The sequence below is a fragment of the Pundamilia nyererei genome, unplaced genomic scaffold (assembly GCF_000239375.1).
Source record: "Pundamilia nyererei isolate P.nyererei 1_Seehausen unplaced genomic scaffold, PunNye1.0 scaffold00327, whole genome shotgun sequence".
Taxonomy (NCBI): domain Eukaryota; kingdom Metazoa; phylum Chordata; class Actinopteri; order Cichliformes; family Cichlidae; genus Pundamilia; species Pundamilia nyererei.
In genome coordinates this window covers 100,626-121,873 of record NW_005187728.1, presented here as the reverse complement: position 1 = coordinate 121,873, position 21,248 = coordinate 100,626, and the positions used below count along the sequence as shown (strand labels likewise).

Here is a 21,248-nt window from a genome sequence, read left to right as displayed (position 1 = left end):
CAGTGTATAGGAAGTGTGTTCTTGTGTATTGTGGCGCGATATGCGCAGTTGATGTTGGAGACGAATAAAGAAGGAGTGAGAACTGAGAGCTCTGTGTCGTTCGTTGATGCTTACCTCCACAACGTGACTAAAGCAGTCATAAAAGTACTTGTCTAAATACACCCAGAGGTTTCAGGCTGTACTTTTGTGATGTTTTGATGGAGTAACTATTTACAGTCAGAATACTCAAAATACAAAACTACAGCTAAAACTACAATTCAGATTCACCCTGAGGTGCCGGCTGGATCCCAGCGCACATATACAATGCTGAAGTAGTCTTTTAAAATGCTGCGGCTTTACCTCCAGCTTTCTGCATTAGTTCATAATTGCTGAGTGATCAATTGAATTTTTTACAATCTGGTGCATTCTTGCTTTTTGCTGTTTTTAAATCACTACTCGATGCAAAGGGTGTAGTTGTTGGCAGTGTTGAAATCCTCTGGAGGGTTGATGAATGGATATAGTAGCAGCATTTCTGGTGAACATTTGAAATCTTCAAATGAGAACTACTGATTCAGTATTACATTTGAGAGACGGATTTTAAAAAGGAATGGTCAGTCAAGATATCTTTATTTTTGGTCCCTTTGAGTGGAGCTCTGAAAACTCCATAGTATCTTTTATTAAGCAAACCTGCCTGGTACATTCTGGTGTCTTGCAAACTTTTTGATCCCAGTTTGTAACACAGACTTAACCTTTAAAAAAATTTGTAGACTCAAGCAGAGATACAGTATCTGCTTGAGGAATTATTTAAGCCTTATACATACTTACTTACATATTATTAAAAGTGTTCTTAGCTTAGCTTGTCATGAGTGGAAGGGAGTGTAATTTAGCCTTACAAAGGTGAGAAAATGTACTTACTAACAGCAGATGGCATAAAAGATGGTCATGGCTTCTGGGTGTGAAAGGTGAAACGCATATCAATGTGACTTAAACCTTTAGAGATAACAGAGATAACTCTTTGTTGTCACTGCACAGTCATACCTCGAACAATAGTACAACGAAATTGGAAACTGTCCTGCGTCAGCACAACACAAACAAGACAACACAACACAAACAAGACAACACAACACAGTAGTAAAAAACACACCTACCTACCCACACACATATACGTAGAAAATAACAAAACACTGAATGTGAGGAGCAGTGAGCTGCTGCGTCTATGCGCACCGCCATCTTAACCCATGTGATGCTAACCATGTAATGCTAACTTGTCCACCACACACACACACACACACATATATATTATGCATATCTGTGTATAACAGTTAAATGTGCTGGCAGGCTTACTTTAAAATTTTGGATAGGGATGACAGTACAGTCTGGATTTGGTGCTAATGCTAAGCTAATTTAGCTGTAGGGCCTATGTGACACACTGAGAAATTAGCATGAAACTCTGTAAGAAAAACATGTGATCTTACTTTGAAGGTTTTTTTTTAATGTTTAAACTGACATTAGCAGCTAACACTAGTGATAACCTACAAACTTGGCTAGTAAGTTACAACTTTACAGCATCCTAGCGTTAAATTGAATGCTAATTTTGGCTAGTGAAAGCTTACATGACACTCAAAGCAGCTACACCATAAACTATGAACCACTTAGCTTTACTGTAGTAGTGTATATATTCAAATTATTACAAGTACTCATGAGGCTTCTTGGTGGTATTAATACTTTACATGCACATTAGCATGCTTGTTATAGGAACAAAATAATTAAACGCCCCTGATGTAGCTGACTTGGTGTTAATGTACAGCTTTGTTTTGTTGTTGTGGACCTTCCATCTCCATTTTAGTAATAAAATAAAGAAGAGATAAGTTTGCTCTTAAAGTTTCCCTTGAGTCTCTCATATTTGATGTCAGTCCAATTAAACCCTGATAGTCCCTGTTCATGTACACCTTCCCTGTTCTCTGCCTGCTCCTGTCCCGACAGCGAGATATAACATCTGAGATGGAAAGATACCTCACAGCCGTGATACTATTTCTTAAAGTGCCTGACACGTATTTGTGTGCATATTTGATAATGCTACATGCATTCGACTCATTTCCATCCCTCCTCGGCTCTCATTTCGTTTCGCTCGCTCTTGTAGTTTTGTTGTTTGCCTTTCATTATTTTCTTCATTAGCCTGAACAAACATCTTTGTTAGAATTCTCTTTTGGGTATCACTCCTTGTCAGCACATTTCCACTTCCTTGATCTGAGACAGCGGGAGAATCGGAGGGAAAGAGAGAATCGGGGAGTGAACAAATTAATTGTATTATTTTAGCTTACAAGCTAAATCCTCGGCATAAATGCAGGAGCAGCTGTGGTGCATTTTGCAGGGAGGAAAGCAGGCGGCAAATGAAAGACAAGAGACTTAAGAGTCAGAAACTGAGAGATGGAAGTAGGAAGATGAAGTGAACAGGGTGGAAAGACCAGTTCGGTGCAGGGCTTGCATGAGTGAGAATCGAGCGTTGGTGGTTTTGTAAGAAAAGGAGAGAGTGATGGAGAGCAAGAGCACAGGGAGGGAGGTAGACCATAGCCCTGTTCAAGTTCAGTGGAGTGGAGTATTTAATCTAACATGATGAACGAGCTATTGGAAACATCATCCTCCCAGCTCCTCCTTCAACACCCCTACCCCATTTCTCATGGACCGTAAGCCCCGTGATGGAGCTGTGGTTAAGGTCACTTAAACACCAAGGTAAAGAAAGTCAGACAGTGCGCAAAGTGTGTCTCTCACACACACACGGTTACTCTGAGAACCATCTCTCTGCCATGCCCTGCATAGGCAAATTGGCACGAGCAGAGTGACTTGTTTCGTGTCTTATCGTGTCGTACATCACAAGTGTTGCCCACTTTGTTTTCACTCTGGTAGCTGAGGGATTGATTGATGGTTGAATGATCATATTTCTCGCTGTCATCTTGTGTATAATTTAGAATTCCTCCCAGTTCCAAGTTAAATCTTAGCCGAAATGAAAACTTTCAACATGCAGTAGAGCCTTTCCTGGTGGAAGGAGAGGGGGGGGGAAGAGTACACAATGAGATTGCGACTGAAAATTTAATTAATCTTTGCTTTAATTAAATTCTCTGCTCTTCACAAGATCTTCTCTGTGAGACTTAACATCATCCAGAGACTTCGAGGCCGTTTTGTAGCACTGATGCTGCGACTGAATTTGAGATCAAGGCTCTTCGTTTTTTGTCTTCATACCTGATTTAGCTGAAAGATAACAAATTCAAATCTTTTGCTGTGTAACAAGAGCAGTTTACACCTGCCTTTCTTTCTCTTTTCATACTTGGAAGCCGTGATTACAACACTTGCATATTAAGTTGATTGCAATGGAAAATGTTTGACTAATTACAAATTAAATACTGTTCCTTTTAGCTACTAAATACTATCCTGTGTTCAGTGGTACTTTCCTGTCTTAGCTGCCTGCTGAAATGTAGCAGTGAGAGCACCAAAGGCCGCTTAGTTGCAGAAAAACTAAAACATTGAAGATGCTAAAAATGGTCAGAAGGTAATTGCACTGTGGGGTAATGAATCTCTCTGGGTTCATCAGTACAGACCACTTTTTTGACAGTACTAATTTGATTGGTTATTAACACAATAAGACTAAAACAAGCTTTGGTGAGCTGGTTACTGGTTATGTATTCAAAGACACAACAAACAGAACAAATGTAATCATTAGACTAGCGAGGGGGCAAAAAATATTCAAGGCTCTCCCTGAAAAAGACGTCGTGTTGTCGCGACCATATGTTAGTCTGATGGTGCCTTTCTAGATGTTACCATGTTACTTGCACAGATTTCTCTTTTCATATTAAGTACTGTTGATGATGAGAGATAACCAGTCTGCACATCATCATTCTGAAACTGGAGAGAGATTTTTGCAGATTGTTGAACCTCTGCCTATCTTTACTTCTGAGAAACTCTGCCTCTCTAAGGTGCTCTTTTTATACCCAGTCACGTTAGGCCTCTTTTTTACTAGCACCTGCTCGACTCGACTCGACTTTATTCGGTTTCAGGTGTTTTAATGTGGGTGGGATTGTTATAGCAAGGCGACCTCAAGTATCATGACTTCATTTGTATGATACATAAATGCAACACAACAATGGAGGGCATTGAGGCGATTGTATACCAGCTGGTTGATCTGTCACTAAAACGTCTGCACCTCGTCGTGTACCTATTGACTTAGCTTGGAACTCTTGCCAAGTAGGTACTATAAAAGGTACTTGGTACTTGGTACTGGGGACTACCACCTAATGGAAATCCCTAAGAACAGAGTCCAGCTGAGGCCAGGGGCCTGGGGTGGCCAACTCCAGGCCTCGAGAGCCGGTGTCCTGCAAGTTTTGGATAACACCCTGGGTCAACGCACCTGAGTCAAATGATTTGTTCATTACCAGGCCTCTGGAGAACTTCAAAAAATGTTGAGGAGATAATTTAGTCATTGAAATCTGTGATGGATCAAGGACACATCTAAAACCTGCAGGACACCAGCTTTCGATGGATGGAGTTGGACACCCCTGGAGTAAGGCGCTAGTGGAAAAGAAGCATTACTGACCTCTTGCCAATCCGAATATAAAAGCGTTTCGCTGCCAAAGGTTTGTGTCTCTGTTCGCAGTTGTTGTCTATCACATATAGACAGCCTTGAAGCCTGCGCTGCCGTCACACTATTTTCAGTAACATCGTGAGTCGAGAAAATGGACCAGACAGCATGTGAAGCTAAAACTGAATGTGACCACAAATTGCGACTAGACAAAAGCTCACGGTGGGGTTGCACTTTCAATAATTTTAACTTTATTGTAATCAAACACCATCATGCAGTAAGTTTACACCTGCTGCAGTGCCCAGCAAACACGTTGCTGTTCCTAGTCATTGCTGCACGCACACTCAGGACTCATCTGATCTCAGCTGCACACAAATAAAGATTCATGACTGTCTTGTGTGTTTGTGACACTGTCGTGTGTTGTCAGGTCTGTGGGCAGACGCTGTCAGCTGTAGTCAAATGAAGGTTGCACCGAGAAGATTACTTGCGATGCTTCTTGTAGCTGTCTGAAAGTGGTATTAATTGTGTGTTTGCATGCTAGCATTTGTTAATTAGAACAAAGAGCAGCTGAGGCTGATGGGGGAAATAAACCAAATGAATCTGACCTTCTACTGGAGCTAGAATAAAAGTTTCAGAATAATCAAAGTCCCCCTGATTGAGGTCTGTGCATGCTAAGGTCCGGGTGGACTGACGCTCGTTGGAGTCATGTGCTATTAGTTACAGAAACCTATGATCTTTATGTTTTTTCCAGACAATCTCACGATGGAAGAGCTGTGAGAGTCTTAAAAGTCTTTACAGCTACCTGCAGGATCCCCAGTCAAGCTCTGTGAAAATGTTTTAACCAAATGACCAAAAATGTGTCTTTTATTGGTTGTTGGTTGAAACGTGCCCTCAACCGACTTTGAGGAATACAGAAATTGAAGACATCAAACTCTTGTCTTTATGCGTTCATGTGACTTCCGTGTTCTCCACCCTGTCGCCGCCCTTCGCTGCCTCGCCGCCCGATGTTTAAAATAATCAAATAGTCTTTTGTCTTCATGTGTGCTCTTTTAAACTCGCCTACCTCTGTGTGAGACGGTGTTACCCTGCATGCTTTTAGAGCAGCTTTAAGTGGTTGAGTGGTCATGGAATTGGAGATAGACGTGGAGCCCTGCCTTTATTTGTCTGGGTTTCTTTCAGAGCGGCTCTGTGCTGAGAAGCGACTGACTTGGAAAGCTCTGAGAGAAATAATTGGAATATTCCAAACGGCCTTTGTGCAGAATTCACGAGGTTAAGCGTGAGCGAGACTTTGTCCTTCACGCCTTGTAACAGTTCTCGAGATTTTGTTGATATGAGCTGATTTTTTTTTTTTTTTACTTTTTAAAAATAAAAAATTAGTTTCACCTCCCTGAGATGCTTTGCATATGGACCACAAGTAGTAAGTCATACACATGCGTGAGAACATTCGCCTTAGGGCCTTTTCCCCTCTCTCCTCCTATAAGCGTCATTAATGCCTCCTACCCCTCAGCAGTTGTAAAAAGGGTTATTTTTTTTACCTCTAATGCCTTTGCTTCTTCTCTCCATCCCTCCATACTTGGTGAATTAATTGGAGAGGGCAGGAGGCTGCAGCACATATTGGGTAGGTAACGAGTGGTGAGGGCTGGACGGCCGCTAACACCCAACTCTCTAATTGGCTGCCCGAGTGAGATGAGGGTCATTAGATATAGGTGACTGCTTTGCCCTCTCGGCACATGCATTCAGACAGGCGTGAACACTCATGCCTGCATGCACGCGTACACATGCAGACATCCTTCTGCTGTCATTTCTTTTTCTTCCATGTAAATCGTTTGTCCTTCTGCGGGGCTTTTCGTGTGTTTTCTTTTATAACGCCACATCGAGCTCCTCTGCTGATCTGAACGGACGGCAACTGCGAGCTTTGAAGGAGACTGCATTTCTACTCCATGACCCCCACGCTCTCATTACAGCGTCATGCGTCTTCAAACCTCTGAACACGCTGAACTTAAAAGAGCAACAACTGTACACGGCTGTAATTGATAGGAGAGAGAGGCAAGTTTTTGCTGCCCTCGAGGCCCTCGCGTCAAAAGTTTCAGCTCAATTAGGACCTGGCCATACAAGCCTCACTCTCACATTATCTCTCTCTTTCTCTCCGTCGCTTATGTCATCCTCTTGTGAAATCAAAGGGTCTTAATTACTCATAAAGCTTCACGGGATCTCCGCATGACGCTGCCTCGTTGTCCTCTCCTGGTATCGTTGCACGGAACTGTGGGACGGGAGAATAATTGGTCGCGCTTTTCACTACAGTCCTCTAAATTTGTTTGAAGTAGTCTAATTGGGGCTAACGATGGCCAAATGAAGATTTTGACAACATTAGCCTCAATTGATCCAGCCCACACAATAGCAAAAAGATCAGGCTGGAAATGCTGCAGCATGAAAAAATATTTAAGTAAACTTCCATCTTGGATTGCAATCTGTAAAATCTGGCTGCTCTGAGAAGGTGGTTGCTAATTATTTAGCAAGAGATATGGCAGCGCTCTTCTCCTTCACACACACAAACACGCGCACACACACGTGCGCGCGTCTTCTCACCGCTAGGTCGTGCGTTTCCAAAAAAAGCGCCTAATCAGCGTCGATGGCGTCGATTCATTTCCTCCTTTGTTTGGGCGTAATTAGTGCAAATTGTTTTCGCTGGTGAAGAACAGTTAGCGCAGAAAACACACATGATTTATAGCTGGCACAGCGTGGCAGCGTTTAGTGCTCCTCACTTAAGCAGTATTTGTAATTCGTTGTTGGAGTATTTGTGAAGATGGTGTTTTATTCTGGCTTTTTACACACAAACACACGCACTTTCTCTGTCAACTGCTCAGCTGACCCCTCGCCTGTCTCACCCACTCTCAGTGAGGATTATCACGACCTCCCTTCACATGCACGTTCTCACCGGTCTCTCCCTTCCTCTGTGTTCTCGCGCTCTTTGTCACCCTCATCTTTTTGAGTCACGTCTTTTTGGCTTTGTCTCAGTGCATCAGGGATGCTTTCGAGTGTGTATTATTCTTTACTGTAAAGTTGGAACCCCTCAGATTTCGGCTCTGTTTTGATGTTTTGCTTATATGTGTGGGAGTGGGTGCGCTTCTTCCGTCTCCCCGTCTGTTTTTCCGTCTCTTTCTGGCTCGGAGCTCTAGGCTATAGAAAATGGTCTAAACTGCTGTGAGTGTTGAGGGTGAAGTGGGAGAAGGGAGGGGCATGTAGAGTTACAGTGGAACTTGTGAAAACTGTGCCTTTGCACATAACCCCTATTTTCTGAAATGTGCCTCAGAAAACATTGAAGCTGAAAGCTCGGGTTGGTTTGGATTCCCGAGATGAAACTTTTGGCTTTAACAGAGCTTTGCTGTTATGCGCAGGTATACTCTCCCTATCTCTTTCTGGTTTCTATTGCTTTCTATGTGTCTCGCACACATACACACTTATCTCGGTGTATCTCTGCAACACACAAACACGCACACCACATACAGAGGCAGTTTGTGCGTCACTGGTGAGGAGAGGAAGAAAGTCAATGACAGTTCAGCAGGTCCCTCTCACGAGTCTAACATTATATCCACTTCCTGTGTGTGTTTATGTATATACTATATAATATACAGCTGTGACTGTGCTTCTTCCTCAGTGTTGACATTCAAGCCTCATTTGAGTAACAGGTTGCGACTTTAATGAGCTGACCTGTTGATCCCACCTTATTAAGCAGGGTCTGTAATTTGACCAGAAGGGGCTTGAAGTACTGCCCAGTGGTTGAAGCCAAATATTTGCAGGGCCCCTTAGGGAACATTGTTTTTAATATTTTCTGCATTCATTTTCAACTTGAAGCATATGTCTGTGCTTTAAAAGTGGGGGAAATAAAGATGTACAGGAAAGTAACACTCTTTTAGTGAGGAAAAAAAAACTTTCGCAGTTTGCTTCAGTACAATTCAGAATGCCATGTTAGGCCAACACTTCACAATCAATTTTGATGCTTATTTATTTACTAAGAAGATAAAAGGGGCCTTTAAGAGGCAAATAAGCACAACATTAATAGAGTCCGACCGGTTTGGCAGCAGGCCGATGTTAGCTACTTTCCAGTCTTTCAATACCTGCATTTATAATGGTCATCCATCCATCCATCCATCCTTCCATCCATCCATCTATTCATGCATCTATTCTCTTCCAGCTATCCAGTTGAGAGTCATGGAGAGTCATGGAGGGCTAAGAGACAAGGGCCAAGACACAGGCTACACCCTGAACCGGCTGTTGCAGGGATAACAGATATAAATGGACAACAATTCATGGTCACATTCATACATATGGCTAATTTATAATCACTAGATAATCTAACCAAATGTAAGTCTTTGGACTGTGGGAGGAAGCTGAAGTACCTGGAGAGACTCCACAGACATGGGTTGAACATGTAAAACCCACACAGAAAAGCCCCAGACTTCTTTCTCTTTGTAGGAGAACGCTGAGATTATTAGCTTGTTTGATGAGCTAGAATAAAAATTAAAAAAGCAATTCAAAGTACAGTGAATTTTAATTCATTAAAATACTTATTTGCATCCTTATTAAGACTAAGCTGAGAAGATTCAAGGTATTTAATTGTGTACTTTCCAAACATGTTGTTAGCGTAAATGTCATGTAATATTAGCTTAGCTTAGCTAGCCTCTCTGTTAAAAATTTAAAAGAAAGACTTATGTTTTGTGTATTCTGAGTTACGAAACGTTTGGTCATGCTTGTTTGTTTTGTTGCAAAGATGCAGGTGAAAAGAACAATGAAAAAAAAAAAAGTAGAAATAACGAGTGTTTGTGTCCAGTTGTTTCTCTTTGGTTCTAGCCTTAATGCTAGGCTAACGATCTTGTGGCTTTAGCTCCATATTTAACAGTGAGGTAAACACTCAATCCTGTAATGTAAGAAGAGGATAAACGGTTCCTTTTTATATTTTTTGCTGAGAAAATGTGAACAATCTGTTAAATGGTTATCATTTTTTTCTATCTTTGTGTTTGTGATTTTCAGGATTACAAAGCGGGGCTGGCTGTCGCTGAAGTGGAACTGACCGCTGCCAACATCAGAGACGTGGACCGCAGGGGCTTTGAAATCAACACGCCCTTCAAAAACTTCTGGTATGTCTACTCTTCATTTGTGTTTGTGCACGGCTGCCTCACCAGCATGTGTACGGCATGTAGCTTGGCATGTTTCTGCACGCTTTTTCCACCAACAAAGAGCTATTCATGCTCGGCTGCACGTGATATTTGATTTGTCTTTTTATGTGTGTGAGAGAAGAGTGCACTCTATCCGTTTGATCTTTCAGCTCTTACCTTAACACATACTCTGCTTCTTATTTCTTTTTCATCTTCTCAAAGACGAATGTTGGAAATGATGGCGCCCCTCGCCTTCGATACAGACTCTCTTTTAGCCAGGTTGACATTGTACACCTCCACATTTGTTTAAATCTTACCATAGGAGGCTGTGGGAAGTCAAGACATGATTTCCAGTTCTCTTACAAACAAATCCTGCAGGATCATCTTCTAATTCTAGCCACACAGTTTAGGAAATGTCCTTACAATAAGTCTCTTGTTACACTTTACTCTAATCTCAGAAGTCATATCTCACAAACCATCCATTACGGCTACAGTAAAGGGTGAGGACAGGGGTTTTAGTTAAGCTGCTCTCATATATTGAGGGTATTAACAGTCACACAGTATGATAAGAGTTTAGGGAACTTTCAGTCAAATATTATTCACATAGTGGCCTCTTTCTTTCTTGTAACAGAGGTGGAGAATTTATTCACCAGTATCTTGTATTTTTTGGGAGTGAATATTAATGAGATGTAGCTGTTTGGAAGAAGTTGATTTCTTTCTGTTTTTGTTCTTTTTGTACGTGCTACCTGCCTAACACCTCACTTCATTTCCTCCCTTCATTTTTATGAAATGTGCAAAAAGAAAACTATCCCTCGCTCCTTATCTGTGAAAAACAAGAGTTCAATTAAGCTGATACAGTCAAATGTGCTGATGAAGGGAGCTGGATGAGAAGTGTTACTTTGTTAGTGAAAATGATTTAAAACACTGTTTTAGCAGAGCCTCTGAAAAAGTGGAGTCAAACTACACAATAACAGCCACACATTAACTGCATCTCCGCTATGTTGCAGTGATTGAAGATGCCTCTTTTGTCAGGTCTCAGCAAGTTCATGGCTAAATCCTTGACTTATTAGATGCATTTGCAGTCTTGGCTTAAGTACCAAGTCAATGACAAAAATTGTGAAAACACAACCATGCTTCATCTTCATATAGCGGTGTAGATGCCACAGGCAAGAAAACTGCTGAAAATTGAGGGGTGGAAAACCCCCTCCCACATATATCAGCAGTGGTGCATAAAGAAAAACAACTGCAGTTCATCAACCTCAAAGACAGGTATTTGATTTAGTGCGCATAATTCAGCGTGTGCAAGTTTCAGCTGTTCACCTAATTATAACATCATGATGTTAATTAGCTACTCTAAGCTCATTGTGTTCAGCAGTTTTGTTTCAATATATATGTTTTTTGTATTAAGTGTTGTGGAGTTTCACAGATATCTTTTCTAGTACAGGGCATGCACATGTACACTGTGTGCACACACAAGGAGGCAATAAATATACTTATAAGGTGCTTATGTGCAAATATAACCAAGTAACTGTGATATGCGAGTGATCTGGCTCTACAGTTACTCTCTTGTCCCTGTAGGTTCTGGTTAGACCAGGCTTCTGCTGCAGTCACTTTCAGTTGCTGCTTGTTTGTGAGTCTCTGCATTCAGTTTTGTATTTAATAACTGATGAGCTGCCCTTTTGGGTTGAGATCAGATGACTGACTTGGCCATTGAAAAATATCCAATTGCCTCGTGAGACTCCTGCAATATGCTTTGGTTCATTATCCAGGCACTTTTGTAGCATTTGTCTGAATCTGAGCGGGCAGTAAAGCCCTGTACACTGCACAGTTCATCCTGCTGCTTCTACCAGGTGTCACATGGTCATTAAACACTAGAGACCTGTGTAGATGTTTTCTGGCAGTCTCTAATCCGTCCTCCTTATTCTTAAGTGTAACCAGTAATTGTAGACACTTGATGATGATATTTCTACCTCCTCGAGAGTGTTTTTGACTTGATTAGATGTTGTGAAGGAGTTTTCCAGACTGAGAAAACAATCCTGTAATCATCTAGTTTAGTTGTCATGGTCAGCTGGTCGGTGCATTTATTCTTGAGAAGATTGTTGCAGACTGTTAACGCTGCTAATGTTTTTGCTGTTTTCCTGGTAGATTTATGTAGTATTTTCTGTGTAATGATGGTCTCCCTCACCTGCACATCTCTTGGTACGTCATATTGAGAGTTCTAGTACCAAATGCAAGTTCTATACTTAATTTTTGATAAAACAGTCCTCACCTGGCCATCATACTGTTGTTGGTTAGGCTCTCCAAATGTGTAAAAATGGCTGTAACAATACCTGGTTAAACCCCTTGAATTAAAGTTGCATTTTAATCACTTAAATGACTGTTTGATTTAATATGAGCTTTAAAGCTCAAATCTGAATGAGAAAGAAAACGTTTAACTTGTGGTTTTACACTCGTTGCTAATGTCCCAAACTTCTGAATAGATAATATTTGATATTACTGTCAATTAAATACAATAATAGAGAGTTTAGTCAAAGCATCACTGCCTCTACAGAAACATATAGCCGTGCATCATCTGCATTACCACAGTAGCAAATATTATGCTGTCTGATTAACATTAACGGGCTCAGATAGCTGCCCTGTGGAACTCCATAGAAAGTGTCATGAGTGGCTGATAGCTGACCTCCAAAGATGAAGTATTTCCTGTCGGTGACCGTTAATCTAAATCATTCAAAAACACAATTATAAAAAGTAAAATACGGACAACAATCTTATCATAAGTTAGCCTAACTATGAAGGTTATTATAGTTAGCTAAAACCAAACTAAAAGCTAAACCTAGATGTGGTGAAACTAAAATAAAAATGAGACCATCTGCTGTAGTCACATAAAACAGGGCCATCATCCAGGAACCTGTGGACATTACTGTAATAGCGAAGGCGTTGTCCACTGGTATAATCATAGACTTTGTTCTTTGAGAGGTAAAAATAATAATAAAAATGATAACACGATTTGCCTGTTACACATGGTATAAGAGAAGCAATGCTTCTTCCTACTAATAATACTAAACATTAGTCGTTACTTTTTTGGCTCTCTTCAGATAAATGTGCACGATTCTGAAAACAGCTGAGACATTTAGAGCTGAAATGATCAGTTTTTTCATAAACAAATTAATCTGCAAGGACTCGATGAAATACATACTTGAGTATCATCTTGGTCTTCTGTAGTAGATGTTGAATATGTTCAGTCTATCAACAGACAAGAGAAGCAATTTGCAAACCTTACCTCGCCTTCAAGGAAACATTGATGTACATTTTTTGCCATTGTAGGATATTTTGCAGACCAAACGGTTAATTCATGGCAGACAAACTGAGACTGAAACAAATTGCTCTGTTATGCAACCTGGACAAAACAACTTGACCAACCTTTTTGCCCTGCAACGATGATGCAGGATTTCATCATTAAGCCCGCCCAATCAGCGAGTTACCTGTCGGTCTGCCAGGCTCCATTTTTACTCCTCGTGGTTTGTTTGTGGCAGATCTACATAACGAGGCTGCAAATTTAATATTTCATTCTGGACCAGCTGAGCAGAACCACAGATGTGAACGTGACCTTAGTGGTTACATATCTGAACAAAAAAAAAGTTTCTTAAACAGGAGCTCAGTCAAAGCCATTGAACCAAACTTATTTTCATTGTCAGTCATTTAATACAAATGTATGCGCTTTTTACCCTTTGTTTTCCTTTGGGGTGTAACTAATGAGCAGCCGTGTCACAAAGTTAAGCCTGAGCTCTAATGAGACAAAAGAGAAACTCTTCATAAGTTTGCTTTTACCGCATTTAGCAGCACTCCTGTCAAATCTCTGTGACGGAGCATCTTGTAACTCACCGCATCCGCCTCTTACAAACTATAAACATATTGGCGTACACGATCACCATGCTTTTTTATGAAGTCTCCTCTGGGAGCTTTGTACAGGTATCTCTGCCTCTGTAGGGCACAAAGCCTTTCAGGTGCCTCGAGTCCTGTGGGCCTGCGATCAATGAGCGTGCTGCTTGTTTGTGCTGTAATGGCCCATTTAGAATACAACCGTCACAGCTGCCTGGACAAAGCACGGCTCGTTTGTTTGCGTGTGCTTTTTGCACCGTTTCCTCTTTTCAGCCCTTCCTTTTTTTCTTTCTTTCTTCTTTTTTTGTGTTGCCCGTTGCCTCGCGTAAAGATTTTTATTTTTGCTCTCATTCCTCCACGTGTCTGTTGTATATCCGATCGATCTGTTTGTGTCGGCTCCCTTAATGGTCCCATCGTTTGGCACCTGCGTTAATGCGCTGGATGTAATTGCCATTTTGTAAGGACCCCCAAAAAACCGAACACAATAGTGAAATGAGCTCCCGAATAGTTTTGATGAGATGATTTTAGAAAAGGTTAGAGTGTGTGTGTATCTCTTTGTGAGAGTGTGTATCAAATCGATTGGTAGCCCTGGGAGCGTTCTCCTACCTGCTCAAGGTGGGGATTAGTGAGAAATTCATCTAATCACTTTAAGCTGTGGAGACTCACTTTGGCTTTTCTATTGTTTTCGCTGCCGTTAAGTGGACGGTCCGTTGTGTTGGATACAATAGCAAACTTTTAAGAGTAGAGGGAATGACAATGAGGCACAGAGGAGAGGAGACGTCGGCAGGCAAAGACGTTCAACTTTGGGGAGAGAGAAAAACTTTGGGCTCATGATCAGAACACACTTGTGCTACAGTAAAGCTGCAGATAAATGCCTAGCTCAAGGGCATATTGGAGAAAATCCATGTTTGTCAGCTTTGTTTTTTGTTTGTCTGATGTGTATTGAGGTCTTTGGACAGTTTCACAATTTTTCTGCCTTGGACAGAAAGTATTTGGTAATGAAAGCTCTCGGCAGCCTGGTGTTTGGGCTGTTCTGAGTGCGGGAGCTTTGGTTTTTGAAGGACTCATTACTGTAAAGTTTTTCAAATGTAATCTGTTGCCCACTGATTCCTTTCAGCTGCATTGTATCAAGTGAACAGAAAACGATCTTGAGGTGGATAGCGTAAAAATAAAAAAGCTCTCTCTAAAGCCATTAAGAAATCATTGCTAGAAATCACCAGGGGTAAGCGTTCGTAATTTGGAAAATGACCCTTAAAATGGTGGTTATATTTCTCTAGTCACCATCCCCGTGTCCATTTCTGCCGCGTTACTGTTTGCACCTGTCTGTGAAAACTGCCGGGCTCCGGTGTTGTATTTGCACATTATTTCTTTTTAACTGTGGATTTTGTCTGCCATCACTTTCAGTGTAATTGTTGTTGAGGTCTTTTTTTGTGTTTCCAATGGGAGGAATGATTACAGTGTCCGCTGAAGGCCACTTCATGTTTTCAGCATGTGTGCTCACACACAGCTTCAGAGTGGAACGCAAACAGCCTGTGGCTTGCGCACACTTCTACTAGTTCATCTAAAAAAAAAACAACAAAAAAAAAAAACACAAAAGGCGAGAAAATCTTTAAAAATTTATTTTTTCATAGTTTAATTGAAAAGGATACATGTTCAAATATGTATTACATCTCATGTGCAGAAATTCAAGTCTTTTATGTTTTATTTTTGATGAATATGCTTTGTGAGTCATGAAAAATAAAAAATCCAGATTATTAGAATTTCGTTTTATTTCAAGTTGGAGTAAATTACTTTTCACACAGTGTAAACACAGTGCATCTCTCAGTCTAGTTAAGTCCTAAGAACCATCATCATGGGAAAGACTGCTGATTCAACAGGTGTCCAGATCATGATAATTAACACCCTGCACAAGGAGGATCGCCATAGGAGGTCATTGCTGAAAGGCTGGCTGTTCAGAGTTCTCTACTGAAGTATATTAATGGAAAGCTGACTGGAAAAGAAATGTGTACAAGTAACAGGGATGACTGTAGTCTTGAGAAGATTGTCAAGAACTTGGGAGCTTTCCATAGGGGGACTGAGGGTGGTTTCAGTGCATCAAGCACCAACACGCACAGTCTTGTAAGGTCTTCTGGAAAGGAGCTCCAGCTGTTGTGTTGCTAATGCCATGCCACTCATGTACCAGCGACAATATCGGCATCTTATCTGGGCTAAAGGGAAAAAGAACTGGACTCCTACTTAGTTGGCATTCCTCTTTTCAGAAGAAGGTAAATTTTGGATTTCATTTTGAAGCCAAGGTCCAAGAACCTGACGGAAGAGCTGAGAGGCACATAATCCACGATTTTTGACGTCCACTATGAAGTTTCCACAACCTGTCATGATCTGGGGTACTGTGTTATCTGCTGGTGTTCTTGGCGGTTGGTCTACTGTGTTTCATCGTGTCCAAAGCCAACGCAAAATCTGCCAAGTTTTGGACAACGTTTCCATCTTCCAACAAGCTGTATGGAGATATTGCCAAAACTACTACCACATGGTTTGCTCCTCATGTTATTACTGTGCTTTACTGGCAAACCAACTGATAGGAACCCCCAAAAAACAATCTTTTGTCAAGATGAAAGTAGGGCTGCACGATTAATCGTTAGAAAATCGCGATCTCGATTCATACTTATGTGCGATCTCATTTCCAAATGACAACGATTAAAAAAAAAAAAAAAAAAAAAAAAAAGACGACGATTGTACCGCATTTTGATCCGGGACGTAATCTGCATGAAAACAAGCGCTCACTCTTCCTGCTCAACAAATGACAAGGGCGGAGCCTTATACCACGTGTTACAGAAGCTGTGCCGTGTGATGCTAAAATTAGCAGGGAAAAAACAACGGAGAGCACGTCAGGGATGACGAGAAAGTGACAGGAGAAAATCCGTCCCGGTCAACCACCCAAACATCAATAACGGGAACCTTATGCAGCGCTTCCCTATACCCGTCAAACTCCCGCAGGCACAAAGAAATTACGGAGGCTATTACTTATCACCTGACCAAAGATATGGCTCCCATCAACACTGTGCAAAACGAGGGATTTAGGAAAATGATCAACACCCTAGACAAACGCTACACAGTGCCGTCCCGCAACTATTTTTCTATTGTTGCACTACCTGCTCTATACACGCAGTGTCCAGCAACGGTGGAGACGGAATTTCAAGCAGTACAACATTTTGCGGCAACAACAAAACGTGAGACATTTGTTGTTTTTATGTTTATTTATTGTTTTTATGTTCAATCTCAACTGTTACGAAGTTGATGTGCAGTTAACCCTTTAAAGCCGGTCGGAGCGGACACGCTCCATTTTGCGTAACTATTTTTATATCCCGCTAGCTCTGCAATCACGTAAGCTAGCGCAATAATTTTTTTTGCATATGAAACCGGAGGAGTTGTACTTACATCTTATGCCATCAGCTTGTCCTAAGTCAGGGTTTCCTTCCACATATAGCTTTGCAAAAATTGCATAAAAAGCACTTGCAGCAACAAAAACATAATATTCCAGAAACATGCTTTGCCGATCCGATCAGCTGTTCATAACACTTCCTACGTCCATCAATGCGAACTATCGCATGTCCCCCTTGACCTGCCAGGAACCGGAAGTGACGTCATTTTGCGGAAATGTAGTTTTTTACCATCAGGCCTTATGAGCCTATACTTGTGTTTGTAAAAGTTATGTTTGACTTTATGTCTTTCTGTGTCGTTTCTGGGATGCTTAGGACTCATTGCACTGCTGGAAATAGTTTATTTTGATGCATATGCTGTTTTTTTTGCAAATTTGCATTATAATATTTATTTTCGTTTTTCCTGCAGTATGTGAAAATTGGTGTATTTCAAAAATAAAACTATGAAGACACTTAAAATAAATTTCCTGTGGTAGGAAACTAGTTTGTGCAACTTTTTTGTATTTACAGTTTTGAGGGATGAGCCTCTTAAATTTCTCTAACTAGAAATATATGTAAAAAAAACAAAAACGATTTTAAATTTTTTTGTAGTTTATTGCACTTTTTTGCAATTTATGTAATTACTATGCACTTAATACATACATATTATTAAAATTTAGGCTGTAATGGTTGTATTGATGTATATCAACTTGAAATGCTCCCAAAAATGGCTCCACAGCATGTAAAAATATAATATAAGCTCTGGCGGACTTGGTTCTATGGTAGGTCTTAAAGGGTCAATAAGCGCAATAAATATTTATACTGGAAAAGAAAATCGTGAGAGAATCGTGATCTTAATTCTAAGCCAAAAAAATCGTGATTCTCATTTTATGCAAAATCGTGCAGCCCTAGATGAAACACATCAAAGCCAAAAAATACAGATGAGCTGAAGCTACTATCAAAGCATTCTGGGCTGGACTTCAGCAGAGCTACAGGCCTTGATGCACCGATGCAGTCGATTATGGTACACAAGGCCCAATAAGGTCTTCGGGGTACAAATGAAAAGACTTTTAAGGAGTTGGACATTTCTCTATTGTAGATCATTTTACACAGATGGGTGATTTTTACATTTTTTTATTATTATCTCTTAGTGATTTTGTTCATTAATAACATTGCAGATGGACATAATGATAGATGCCACTCATGTAGAATAACACGGTCAATTTAGTGGTGTCAGTGACGGGTGGTTAAATAAATTTTTAGACTGCAGGATATGAGCTCTGTGGGATTTTCTCTGTAAAGGAGGGCAACTCTAAGAAGCGATGTTTGTTGGTTTCTTGTCAAGGTCATAGGGGCTGTATTGATTATCCACAGTTAAAAGTGCGTCACTCTCTCCGTAATAAACACCTCTGGGAGTGACTAGTTGTCATGGCCAGATGAATTTTTCAAGAAATATTGAGGTTCTCCATCTTAAACTGGCTGTTACTCAATATATAAGTGCTATGTTTAACAAAAACTATTTCTCATATAACAAGCCAGAGAAACTGAGAATGTCAAGCCACTAGACTTCAAAATTGGATTACCAAATTTGATAGTCATAGGGCTTTTTGTGTAAAATACATTTTCATGAGTGGGGAGTCAAATTAAATCCTTGGGTGAATGAGGAATCTTGAAGCTGACTTCAGAGAGCGGACCATGAAGGCCATGTAGGGCATTTGAAACTTACTGTTAGAGGGTCTTATTTAATGGAATTGCTTGACTTTTCTTCTTGTTCACTCTGTATTTCAGATGAAATATGGAGCTAGATGAGCTGCTTAACTTACTATAAAGACTACAAACCCAATTAAAAAAATATCACATTGTGCTCAGAGTAAAATGAAGACTCTAGGATGTCATTGTACCTGACAAAGAAATCGTTTGCTATCTATATCTCAAAGAAATTGTTTTCCTCATTTCCTAGTTAAATGTCTCTTAGCTTAGATTTAATCGACGGACGTGAGCGGCATTAAGCTTTATTGGAAAGAAGATGGCACACGAGTAATGTATTTACACCAATTTTATTAACCATTCTTCCCAACATTCAGTAAATTTCTATAAAAACATTTATATATTTCCATGGACTTGACCATCTTCAGGATTCACTTCCATGGGTGGAAATAATGTCAACCTTGAAGTGACTAAAAATGTAGACCCTATAGCTGTTTGAGCCTGGCTCCAAAAGCAAGTTAATCCTATGATTAACTACAGTACACAACTTTGCATTTTTAAAAAGTACGTTTGTAACCTTGAAGCCTGGAGTTCCCCCACCCCTGGTCTACAACTTTAATGAGTGGCGATATCGTATTGTAGCCTGAATTCCCCGCCATGTTTTCTAGAATAGAATCAACATGCCGATTGCTTTGAAGTCTTTTTGAGCTGGTTTTCAGCTTTGCATTGTGTTGTTGGCTTTGTGTTTATATGTAAATACTAAAAGATTGTGTGTATGGCCTCTTTTAAAGTAACAACCCCAAAACTTTCATGACAATTGGATGGAAAGCACTAGAATGGAAAGATTAGGATTTTAGATTTATGGCACAGTGCTATTTTCCATATAGTTGAGCATCCCATCCTTACAGTGTATGGATTCAGCTTGCTGACTGACTTTAGTAGGCTTAGCTGATAAGTTAGAAATCCAATTTCTTGTCTGAATATGGTAACTCATAGCTCCAAATAACCAACATTGCTACAGATAAAATGCTAGGCTTTAAAATATGAATTGAGTCCAGAAACTGGTGGACAACATTGCAAGGGCTATATCTGTCTTTTATACGGCTGAACAGCCACCTGTGCAGAATTTTCAGGACTTGCCAGCACGCTACACTATTTATTCCCAAAGGGGTTGCCATGACACCAAAAAGAGATAGAACATTGCTAACTGGCTAGCTAGCTAGCATTAGCGTTACTAAGAAAGTTTGGTTTTACTGGTATTGTGTCTTCATGTTTCTCAGGAATGTAGTTTTTATTTATTTTAAGGTTTAGGTTTTGCGCACCTAGTTTTCTTCTTTAGGTTAGTTTCAGCTAACTATGATAGCCTTTGTTTCACACTCAACTTTTTAACCTTATTTGAGTAAAGCACTGAATGTAGCCACACTTGACTGTGTGAAAAGCACTTCTGCAATAATAATAGCAAGTATTTAGTAGCTACTTGCTATTATTACTGCCTAAGGGTGTGATTTAAGGCCCTCGATTAAATGACTTTCAGCTTTTCTAAATGGCCAGATAATTACATGGAAGCAGCATGAAATAGCACCAGAGGATATAAGGTTGTAGCTGTTGCTGGTAAGGGTAATTGACAGATTTCATCAGAATACAAGACTGCTTGTAAAATGTCCAACTTACAGTGCAGATGCAAGAAATTATTTACCATTAGCTTGTAAAGCAGTATAACCTCTCTATCTCATCCATTTTTGGAGGTCTTCATTAACAGAAAACTAGGTGTATGATTCAAATTTCCATTCAAAATTATTTTATTTTCCTTCCGTTTAACGTCTGTTGTCCTTAAAGCTGCAGTCTGTTTTGTGGCCTTACTTTTGACCCAGCCTTCACTTCATATCTGAAAAAACTCTGACACCTTCACATACTCCTGTGCCGCCTCCCATCGGTCCCTTTGTGGTTTTTCCGGGGCCGTGTTGCAGTTGAGCAGACGGTGTGAGCAGTCATCTCTTTTGATGGGCCCCGGGCAGAGACCAGTGGGCACAGAACAGCTGAACCCAATCAACCTATCGATCTCGCCTGGGTTATTTGGGCGAGGCTGGCCTGGTGCACATCCTCTGCTCTAGGCTACCCTCACCTCGACACTCCCCCACCCACCCTCACCCACACCCCTCTGACTCAACATCTTGAGTCTTACTTTACACTGGTTGCCAGGTTACCATGGAGACCGCTGGTCCCATTTCTCTTGTCTAAGTGCTTCTTTCAGTCAAGCTAGGGTGCTCTCCGTCTCTTTCCCCTCAGTTTTATATCTCTGTCTATCTGTCATTCCCCCTGCCTGTCTCTTTGTCTCTTGCTTGCTCCTGCTTCAGCTTATACGTGCACACAGGCTGCTTGTTACGCACATTTGGAATACATTTAGATAATACTGAGATAGTCATTACTTTCAGCAGCTTCTTCTTCAAGATGCACGCAAAATGAAACACTGTCTTCCTCATTGGAAACCTCTGCTTTCTGTCCCTGCAAGATGTCTGCATGAGGGCTTGTTAGGTAGTAACAGAC

General features: G+C 40.7%; 1 protein-coding gene across 2 annotated transcripts in view; it reads left to right on the top strand.

Moving 5' to 3' along the window:
• arap2 (ArfGAP with RhoGAP domain, ankyrin repeat and PH domain 2) overlaps positions 1–21,248 on the top strand; it is a 165,837-nt gene that overhangs the window by 51,024 nt on the left and 93,565 nt on the right. For both annotated transcript variants that reach the window (XM_005751799.2, XM_013915588.1), the window contains exon 10: positions 9,578–9,684. In XM_005751799.2, the coding sequence (XP_005751856.2) occupies positions 9,578–9,684 (107 nt within the window). The remainder of the gene's footprint in view (positions 1–9,577; positions 9,685–21,248) is intronic.